The 11,504-nt window shown below is 40.4% G+C and overlaps 1 protein-coding gene across 1 annotated transcript in view; it reads right to left on the minus strand.

Moving 5' to 3' along the window:
- CPXM2 (carboxypeptidase X, M14 family member 2) overlaps positions 1–11,504 on the minus strand; it is an 85,181-nt gene that overhangs the window by 58,421 nt on the left and 15,256 nt on the right. Inside the window, exon 3 of the mRNA XM_031059883.1 lies at positions 6,409–6,518. Within this exon, the coding sequence (XP_030915743.1) occupies positions 6,409–6,518 (110 nt within the window). The remainder of the gene's footprint in view (positions 1–6,408; positions 6,519–11,504) is intronic.

The raw sequence follows: 11,504 nt of genomic DNA on the forward strand, positions 1-11,504 counted from the left end.
GAATGCCTGGCTGCTCCCCAACTGGAGCACCAATCTGTATCCCAATTTCTGCTGGAAACCCACCACAAACAGCCTTCCCAGCATTTTCAAAGAAATAGCTGAAGGTATTTTGGGTAAGCTGTTTTCCAAAGAAATCTGAACTAGAATTTAATGAAACATAGCATCTGAAGCTTTCAGAGATTTATTTTCCTTCTAAAGCCCAGGAAATGTTTGGCACCAAGCTGGATACTGGCATAAAGAGCACAGAAGCTTTGCCATGTGGTCCTCTGAGGCTACTTGTATTTTTGTGGTATTTCATCTGTGGTTTATGTGGATTTATGATTGCTATTCATGCAATTCCAAGAATGGATATCATTAAATATTTCCCGAATGAAAATGAAGAGGTTTACAGACTTTTTCTACCCAAATAGGTGGCTCTAACTCAGAGAGGATGCAGTGGTTAATCCCTTTTCCCAGTGTGGCATCTGAAGGAAGTGCTCCAAACCACAAGATTGATTCAATTCCTAAAATTTCTCATTTTCTCATTTTCAGGTCTGAGATAAGACAGCTTAAAAATGACTTGTTTTCCTACATCTACCAAATTTAAATTAAGCCCCCTATTCTATGCATTAGCTCTGATATTTGAAGGAGAAGTTTGTATAAAAAATCAAATAAGAAAACACAGAGAAAAAGCCTGTTAACAATGGGAGACAAATTCTTCAGGGAGAGCAGAACAACGGGAAAACATGAGAATACAAACATGGTCACTGACCTGAGTTATAACCCTTGGCAAGAAAAGGTTTCAATGCATTTTAAAGTAAGATGGAATTTGAAGTAGCCTGAGGCTTTAAAACCTTGCCAGGGAGTGTTAAGATCTGCAGAGCACCTTGAACCAGCATCCTGTTAATCCCTCCACACTGGAAATTCCACCAGCTCCTGCAGAACAAGTGCTCCATCTCCCAATCCCTGTCCCTTTTTAAACTGAGGATATCTCCCTTGCTGTGATGCTCATCAGGGAATAGACCTCTCCTCCAGATTGCAATGAGAAGTGGAAAGTAGAGGAAAAAATATGGGAAAAGTGCTTATTAAAATAAAAAACCCTCCCACCTAAATTACATTCTTGAGTATCCATGGTTTCAACTGGGTTTAAATAAATTTCAGCTTAAGTTGCTTATAAAATATGGGGAGTTTTAGTTATCCACAGCTTAAAATACTCTGGCCTTAAATAGGGGCAAAGACACCATAAAAAACAAAATAAAAAGAAGAAGAAGAGGAAAAAGAAGAGGAAGAAGATGAAACTCCATGCTGCTACTTCTTCCTGCTCTCTTATTTTCTGATATCAGCTTCTCTGAAGCTAAAAAAAAAAAAAAGGTTTTTACTGGGTAAAAAGAAGCAGGTGTCTTTGTCTAATCAGTACAAAATGCTATGTGAAAAACAGGAGTTTAATCAATTAGAAGTTATTTTTAGAAATGTTTCTGAAGGGAAAAAACTCAAGAAATTTATGCTACAATTTCTCCTCTCAAGCTTCAAGTCTATATTTTTTTTTTTTTGAAGGTGCTTTATTTCCCTATGGCCACTTCAAAAAACTGTTTTCATTAAATAAAAACTTATAGACTCAATCAAGTATTTAGTAATCAGAATTTCTATTAAATTTCTTTGGGAAAATGATCATTCTTGAGAGATGGGTACAGTTATCACCAAGTATTCTAGCAAATAATACAGATCAAGATTTTTCCTCAGTAAGGTGTTGAATTTGAAAAACCCATATTGAATTACTGGAAAAAGCAGATTCAAGTTATGCCATGGCTACTTAAATTATTTTCATAAGCAGGGAACTGAAGCAGCTGATGAAAATTGGAGGCCAGGGCTAAGTCTTTTTCCTTTCACAGAATGTTCAAGAACAACTCCAAGTCTAACCCAGTTTGTGCTTCACTTGCACCCAAATGCAAAAATATTTCTCAATATACAGTGTCTTATGAAAAAAAAAAAAAAAAAAAAAACCAAAACAACACAAAACCCTTTTGGATGGAGGAAAAGAGAATTTTTTCTGTCACTCACAAATCAGTTATTCCCAAGTGTGAAGGATGAAAAATGTAATTCAGCTAAACCAAATGAGCTGCTTATTAGGTATCCAGAAAATAAGATGAAAGTTATAAATTCCTTTACAAATAATATGACTTTGCATTTTAATTCATGCTTCTCTTCCAAATTAGATGTGTGCAAGGCAGAATAAAAACTTGCTCACAATATCAGTGTTCTAAAAGCTTTATTCTATAATGAGGAGAAAGATGATACTACCAAAATGTACTCAAATAAAGAAAGAAATTCCAGTCTTCTGCCACAAATCAGCTGGAGCAGCAGTAAAAATACACCAAATATCAAACCACCTCTGCTTAAATTCTTTTCCATTCCCAGCAGGATGATCAAAAAATTATTTTACCATTGGAAGTTTGGGAGGGAAAAAAAAAAAGAGCATTACTCATCACAGGTATTTATAGCAACCACTGCCAGCAGGGAAGAACTGAAACACACAGGCTGCAAGTAAATCTTCAATAATTTTGTCTTTTCCTTGTGATTTGATAATGCAGCTTTTCAAAGGGAGCAACGACCTGGAATGACAATCATGGAACCATGGAATGGGTTGGGTTGGGAGGGACATTAAAGCTCACCCAGTGCCACCCCAGCCATGGCAGGGACACCTCCCACTGTCCCAGGCTGCTCCAAGCTCCAGTGTCCAACCTGGCCTTGGGCACTGCCAGGGATTCAGGGGCAGCCACATCCTCTCTGGGAAATCCATTCCACTCCTCCCCACCTTCACAGGGAACAGTTCCTCATTCCCAATATCCATCTAAATCTACCCACTGTCAGTTTAAAGCCATTCCCTGTGTCCTGTCCCTCCATGCCTTGTCCCCAGTCCCTCTCCAGCTCTCCTGGAGCCCCTCTGGGCACAGGGAGGTTTCCTTTAGGCACGAATGCCTGTGCTTGCAGACATGGAATTGCTTTACTTGGGTTATCTTCAGTGTTTGGATTTCTCCAACCAGGAAAATTAGGAAAGGAAAGAAACATAATTTGACAAATTATCCACTCTTAATTATCATATAAGTGACGAATACTAATGAATTTTATCCCCGAAGGCAGAGAGCCTCAATTAATATTATTTTATGCCATGATTTCTCTTGATAATGTTAAATTACTCCTGGTTGTACTTCTAGTGCAGTTAGATCTTCAGAATATGGGGCTCTACTAATGTGGCTCATGCCCTTGAGAAATCCCACCTTAATCCCCACATTCAGGTAGGACTGGGAGGAAAATCAGGGCCCACAAAATTCAAGGGCACAAGAGAAGCAGATCCTGCAAAGTCTTACCCAGTTTTAAGCCTGTCCTTCTCTGGAATAAAGCACACACCAACTGATTCATTTCATGTGCTTCAGATAATCTAAACAGGAAAAATGAAATAACCAAAACAAACCCTGACAAGCTTTGGAAAACTCACTTATTCTGCAAATTCTCAGAGAACTGAGGCAGTGCCAGTTACCTGGGGAGAGCCCTGAGCTTCTCAGCTGACTTTGCATCAGATGATGAGGTTGGGCAGAGAGAGGATTTTGTATTAATCTGGGGGGGAGCACCACAGTCCCAGAACATTGTGACAGCTCCGTGGTGAAATGCAGATCACTGGACAGGGGCAGCAGCCCATAAAACTGCTTGTCACCATCCCCACAGCATAACATGTTCACAGAATTCCAGTGGCACAGCAGTGTCTCTGAGCTGGCCAAGGGTTTTCCTCCAAGTACAGCTCTGAACAGCAGGAAAACACAGCAGCTTTTTGCCTTTCCCAGCTCACTGCACCCTCCTGTGCTGAGCAGCAAAGAGAAACCACCAGGGAGCTCATCAGCCACCTGGCACATCAGCCACCTGCAGCACCTGTCCCTGGCTAAAGAAAATTCCCTGTAAATATGAGTGAAATTCCCAAATCTTCATGCACTGAAACCCCAGTGACAGGGACCTGCAGATTCCAGGTTTAGAAAGCTTTAGTGCTATTAATTTTTAACTAAGCCCAAAGAAAACTGTTTTTAAAGAAAAATAAAGGCTAGCCAAATTTTTTTAACAGTAACTCTATGTGGTGAGGGGGTTTAGGAAATTACTGTATCTATAGTTTCAGTAGGGGTAAAAAAAAAAAATTGGTCTAATCCAAGCTTTGGGAAATTGCAGGAAGAGCTGAGTGGCATTTTTCTTCTGCTTTGCTTCTCAGTAAAAGACTGTGCCCTTGGCTTCTCTGGAGATTGTATTTAGAGGAAACATCAGCCATTGGTAACACTCTATTTATTATGTATATATACATTATATATTTATTTATCACCTCTCTATTTATTTTAACACACTACTGGTGATGACAAGACTGGACGGACTCCTGGTCTAAACCAGTGTGGTCTTGTGTTTAAATAAATTGAACTTCAACAGCAGCATGAAAAACAAGTAGTCAGAACCAACAGAGAACTCAGAAGTTTGCATCACAGTCCTTGGTTTTGTGCCATTAAATAAACAAGACTGCAATAAAATAACTAAGCACTCCTCTAGAACCCCCCTGAATGTCATCGGAATTCCATTTTTGTGATCATGAGGGGTTGTTTTCCCAGCAGAAAATATCAAGTAAAGAAGAAAAATCTCTCAGTGGGCTCTCCAAAGTCAATCAGTATGAAGGCTGCAGGTGAGAACTCACCTTGCACACAACTCCATGGACCTGGGTTGGAAAGGAAGGGCCTGGATAGATCTGGATTGGGCCCATTCCCACTCTGGGCTGGCTGCCTGCCACTCCCTCAGCTGCCTTTTCCAAAGTGGTTTCCTCAGCTTTCTGACCAACTTTAATACATTAAAACAAACACTGAAAAAAAATTAGGAGGGCTATGCAGGTATTTTCCTCAGACAGATGTTTGTGCAGAGGCACAGTGGTTTAAAAATTGGTTGAAAAATCAAAGATTGATTGGTTAAAATCAATCCCTCTTCCAGAGTGAACCACATGGAATGTGGCACTGCTGATTAGAGCTCATCCCTCCTAGTCCCAGCCTAAGCATCAAACCCTTCAGCTGGGGAGAAACATAAATGCAGGGGTCTAAAATGAAAGATAAATTAAATAAACTCCAGAGATCTTTCACTGTTGGCTCGGTGCTGATATCCTGTTTATGACTTTAAGTGTTTTGCTCTATCATGCTAAGTAACATTTTTAGTCTGGACAGACTGTAATTCAGAGAACAGCCCTAATAATAAACACGAGAAATGGGACAATGGCATTTGGTCCTGCAAAGCACCTGAACACATTTTTAATCTGAAGCAAAAGAAGCCAAACAGGGTTCTATGTTAGAGAGTTCTGAAGTGAAGCATTTTTTGGATGGTAGAAACACTGCTTCTGAAGAAAACTGCCTTAGGGAAAGGGTTTCACTTGAAACCACACTTTCAATTAACCATTGTCATTAACTACAGGCAAACAACAAAGAGAAAAGCAACTTGCTGTGAGAGCTTCCTTGCAGGCTGGTTGTGAAGGGAGCAGGGTGTTGGGGTCTCTGGCTGCTCAGAGTCACCCCAAGAAAAGTTAGAAATTCTCTTTTCCCAGCCCAGCGCTTGAAGAAGGAGTCAGGGCTCTTCATTTCTTGGTCTCAAGGTTGTTTATTGTATCTTATCTATAAAAAAATTTTTCCTGCCCTGCCGAGGTCCGTCCAGCAGGACAGACAGAGGCACTCTGCCTGCTCCCGGGGCGGTGTTATCTTTTTATACTAAAAACTACGTGTACAATATTCACAATTACATTCCAATACCTGTCACCTATGTTAGACAGTGAGCTTCTACTCTAAACCAACCTGAAAGTGCCGACATCACAGCAGAAGATGGAGGCCAAGAAGAAGAAGAAGGAGAAAGGCTGGACACACCCAGATTCCTCCATCTTGCCCCCTGAACTCCCATACCAAAACCCCCAAAATCTACTTTTTCACCTTGTGGTAACTTCACTATTATTCTCCTTAAACTGTTGTGGCTTGCTGATCTTCATATAAGGTTGGTAATTTGCTTCATGGGTCATAATCAAACCCACAGGTGTTTTGGGCTCCGTGCCAGGGTCTCTGAGCCCCTTGGAAGAGGTCTTGGCCATCCTGGACAGCCAGGGGGATGTCCTGGGTCCCCACAGCTGGGAAGGGAGCTGCCTCCACCTTTGCTTGCTCAGAGTCAGGATCTGCACACCAAGCCTGGAGATTTCCCCAACCAGCCCACGAATCCAGAGGTTATCCACCAAACCCCCTCCCTTCCACAGCCCCAGTGCTTCCCCTTCATTTGAATTACATGAGCTGACAAAGCAGTCAGAACCAATAAGTATCCACTGGTTCTCTTTATTCAGCAGCACAACCTGGAGCCATTCTGGCACTCAGGAGGAGGAATTGCTGTTACCTGGATGTTGAGCCTCCCTCGGTGGGCCCCGAGGCCGTAGCGCTTGGCTGTGGAGGCATGGAGCTGGAAGTCAGTAATTTTTAATGTCTCCAGACCAAGTGGAGGGCAATCTACAAAACAAAAGATTGATTAAATTTTAATTGAACAGGAAAAAAAAAAAAAAAAACCAAAACAACACAAAACAAACAAGTATTCAAAGTTCCTGGATTTCGGCAGTGCCAAGCTGGCTGGGCCCTCGCTGGGATGGAGGAGCAGAGCAGTGCTGAGGGCAATGAGGAATGGCAGTTCTCAGAAAAGCAATGAGGCAATGCAGATTTACACCCTTTGCAGGGGCTCAGATAGTTGTTGCTGCTTGCTCTGTGCTTCAGTTTTTCACAGATATGCACAGTATTTCCTGTCCAGTGCTTTTCACCAGTAAAACGCCCTTTTTATTTTTCTTTTTTGGTGTTTTCTTTTTCATCTCTTGCTTGGATATTTTTTCCCCCTCCCTGTACTCATGCCAAGCTACTGTATGAAATTATGTTTCTAATTAAAATCTCTTCTGGAAACTTCACTCCCATTGCACAACAGCATCTGTTCCAGAGGTCTGGGAGCCCAGAGAGAGCTGAGCTCTGCAGAGATGGTGATTAAACACAAACAGATCAATTCTGACCCAAGGACCATCTCTCTAAGCCCCAAATTCTGCACATCCTTGAGGACAGAAAAGCAAATGCCATTACCTCAGCAAAGCAGTGCTTGGAGCTCTGGCTTTGGAAGATAAGAGGTTGGGAAAAATCTGTTCTGTGATCATCAGACAAATATTTGGCTTTTTAATCACTCAAAATGTCATGAGGTTATCAAAGTATGAAAGACTCATTTATGTTGGGAAAGCCCTCAAAAATCATCAAGTTCAACCATTCCCTCAGCACCGAAATGTTCACCACTATTGTCCCCAAATGCCACATCCACCCCTCTGCTAAATCCCTGTAGGGATGGGGACTCTGCCCTGGACAGTGGGAATGTACCTGGTTGTATTCAACTTTCAGGTTGTATTTAACTTTCAGATGCAGTTTTTTGCATTTTTAGGCACAAACTGGCAATGTGTGAGATTTCCCAGATTCCTCCTTAGTTCAAAACAAACAAATCCCTCAGGAAAAATGTGACAATCAATTGACACAAAATGTGGCTGTCAATTCATGCTGCTGTTTCTTTGGTCATCCTTAGGAAGTTCTCACACAAATCCAGGGCCAAATGTCTCCTCCAGAAGTAGTAAAGACATAAAGTAAAAATGAATATATTTTCTGAAGTACCAAGAGTGATCTTAGTTACATAAGAGCTGAAATGTAGACAGCTCCTCATTTCAAAGAGCTTTCAATTCAATTATCCAAAACAGAGAAGAAACAGGATGTGTAATGAAAGGCAGAGGAAGGAATAGCTGGGAGGATTTTGGGTTGATTGTCTGATTGTTTTAATTTCATTTCCTTGTACAGTATTGCTTCTTTCATCATACTCCAAGTGGAAGAAGTCTCAGGCTCTGACAGATCTCTACTGGGAGTAAATTACATTGTTGGAAACTGCCTGCCTTTGTGAACAAGTTTGGTCCTCAAGACAGGTTTGGAAATCAATCTCATGGTGCACGGTGCATTCAATACTTGAATGAAAATAAATGAAAACAAATTAAAATAAATTAAAATACTTTCTTCCACTGTTGGCTCCTCTTTGTCCAGTGGACATCCCAAACTGGGAGCACAGCAGCAGGATTTACATTCGTAGACCTTTAGATATTTATTTATTTTCAATGCTGGGATTCATGCAGTTTTCCACAAGAGAAGACTTTTGATTTTTATTTAAAATAAAATTATGTTTTCTCTTAATAGCCAAAATATTTGAATATTGACACTTTAGGAATAGAAATGTTTTCCACATGCATACAAATTCCAACATCAATAAAGGCATGAAAAGAGGAGCATGTAGACTAAAACAAAAATATATAATGTACAGAGATGGTGGGGACAAATTTTTCAATATAGCCTCTTCTGATTACCTCAAATTTACCCATTACAATACAACAAAATCCACCTGAAGGTGCCATATCACTACTGGAAAAACAAACAATTCTGAGTCATACTGAGAATTTAATTTTGGATAAATTATTTTGTTGGGGTGTGTGTCCCCTGCTTCTTAAAGCTACTGGAGATAATCAAGACAGCCTAGTTTTGAAAAAATATACAGGAAAAGAAACTGATTTATGGCATTCATAAAAACTTTACTTTTTAAAGTATTGCTTCAATACATTTTATTTAACTTGAAGAAATATTTCACGAAACAATGAAAATTGCCACCCAATCAGTAAAGCTGTCTTAATGATTTTGTACTCTCTGTGCCAGTTTGAAAAAACCTTGGGGAAGCCACAGAGATTGTGTGAATCTATTGCATAATGGATTCAGCTGGAAATGACCCAATTATTTGGTTGTTTCTTTAACCAGCTGGACATTTAACCATTAGAAAACACAGGGAACTCAACTGTGGCTTTGAGACACTGAAATACACATGCTGTGTACATAGGAACTTAATAAATAAATGCACCTACAGCATTTCTGGCTTAGAGGGACAAAAAGCAAACATTCAGGTTGAAGATGCAGGGAAGGGTCTGTTGTGGACATTTCTTCCCTCCTGGCCCATATTCAAGCATGATTTTGTGTGTGATTTGCAGCCATGGATAGGTGTTCCCTTTAGAAATGAGCATTAATAAGATGTCTGGATCAAATGAATTAATACCAGTCAAAAGAGACAGGGCTTGGATTCAGAGTTAATAACATTTGTCTCTGGAAGTGTGTTCTTGTGAGGTTTCCTGCAGCAATGCTAAATGGCCACATCTCAGCGTCCTTTATTGCCAATTTTCCTTCCCCCAGGAGTCCCAGCAGGGCACCAAGGCAGTTGTGGTACCTGGGGAAAATCCCTGTCCTTTAAAATCAACAGGAGAAACACAGGAATCAGCTCAGTCTCAACCTCATCTCTTGAAATCTGAATTTACCTCTTATTCCAGGTTTGCCTACAGCAAGAACAACACCTCAGATGTGCAGCTGAGCTGCCTGCTCAAGCCAGCAGGGGCTCACTTTGCCATCTCACTGTGGGGGGATTTTTGAAAGCAGTTTTATGCTCTGATGGCTTTGTCCTGTTGCTGCAGCATCTTCCATTGAAGCTCTGGTCAAACCCCACCTCTTGCAGAGGCAGCCTGGTTTCCTTCACTCCTGCAGGGTAATTACAGCAGCTGTGCTGCAATTTCAGCTGTTCTGCATCTCACAGAGGTAGGGGCAGGCAAGGAAAACACTCGTGCTCATCTCCAATGCCTAAATTACTCATTTATTTTATTTCCTTCTGGTCTAAATAAAGAATGCCAGATAAGTCCAGACTGCCTTTGTGGCTCTTGTATCTAATAAAGATGCATTTAGGAAATCATTCTGTCCTCCTCCTTCAGAGGCAAAGCAGACAAACAATTCTTTTACCTGAAGAGGATTTCCCATCAATTTTGGAATATGTTCCAAAATGGAACATATTCCAGCTTTTCAAATATATATATATATTCCAGATTTTCAAATGGAAGGGCAGAGAGAAGCATCATATTTCCTCTTCAGCCCATATCATAAAAGCCATACCTGTAACCCTCTTCAATTCCTGCAAGTCTGTGCTGGTCTAACTCCTCATGAGCAAGCAGAGATACAGGGATTAGGAAATGGAGAAATATCAGCTCTGTGCAGTCTGACAATCTCCTATCCCAGGGGAGATACAGGATTTAAATCTTGTTTAAACAAAGCACTTCAACAGGCAATTAAGAGGCAAAATTGTGAATTTACCTACAGATACAGGTAAATTAAGCACACAAATAAGTGTGTATTTTGTGGGAATTAAGACTTTAATGTTCATTATACCATTCATACTATTCTTAGGTCTTGATGGTCTTGCACTAAAATTTCTTAATGAGGCCAATATCATAAATTTTGCCCTAGCAGCTAAATTTAGAATTTTTCCTATGCAAAGTGTGGTTGATAATTCATCTTCCAACAGCAGAAACTTTTAATGGGAACTTTGGCAGTGGAATTTCTGTGGCTAAAGTTCTGCCTAGGTCACAGGTAGGTAAAGTACTTTAATACTGCTATGCGCCTGCAAGGTGAAATAACAGTAAAAGCACATTTCTGACCTTGCTGAAAATATCTTTTGATTACACTTCTGTGATGGGCAGCCTTTGTAGGGGCTGAGTTCAACAGAATAAAGTTTGCCATTTTCGAAATAATTTGTTATATATATATATATTACATAAATAATTTCTATTTATTTATGAGGGCATGGAGGGGTGCAAGTTTGGTCTCTAAATGTTGCTGTTTAGATGATGTGATCATGGAAGTGTGAAATTCCCACAGATGTTCATGACTCACACTGCACAGTTGCTTTTCCCTGGAAAAATGTCCATGGGTTTCAGTCTGAGTGCTTTTCTGACTCTGCTCATATCTGAAGTGTTGCTAACAACAATAACAAGTTTCTTTTCCGACCTGAATTCAGGCCAGCAGCCACCCTACACCCCAGATCATTTCAAGCAGCATCTTGAAGCAGATTAAAGTTCCTCAAACACCTTTTGCTTTTATTTACTTTTTCTGAAAAACCCATTCCCAGAGCACTGTGAGAGCAAAGCAAGCAAAGTGCACTTACAGCACATGCCCTGCACAGAAGGTAAAACACTGAATTACAGTCCCAGGCCAAAGATCAAATAAAGAATTAAGGAGATGCCAACATTTCCTATCCTAAGACCACATAAATTATTGGCTGATGTTGCACTAAAGCTGTATATTTTTCCAGGACAAGCACCAAATGCTGCATTGAGGTCCTCAACATCAGGGACTCCTCTCAGGAGGAAATATTTACCACAGCAGTGCAACCTACACTTGTGATTGCTCCTGAAGATTTAAAAAGAAATAAAGAATAAATGAAGAACTCTCTGGGTTCTTTAGGTCAGGTCTGACATGAAACCAAATGAGATTGTGAAAATGCACTTTTTCATTTTCTCTCATTAACTTTTCACATTTTTGCTCTCTCACAAGCCCAGGTTGTGGCTGGCTGCAGAT

The sequence above is a fragment of the Geospiza fortis genome, unplaced genomic scaffold (assembly GCF_000277835.1).
Source record: "Geospiza fortis unplaced genomic scaffold, GeoFor_1.0 scaffold452, whole genome shotgun sequence".
NCBI classification, from domain to species: domain Eukaryota; kingdom Metazoa; phylum Chordata; class Aves; order Passeriformes; family Thraupidae; genus Geospiza; species Geospiza fortis.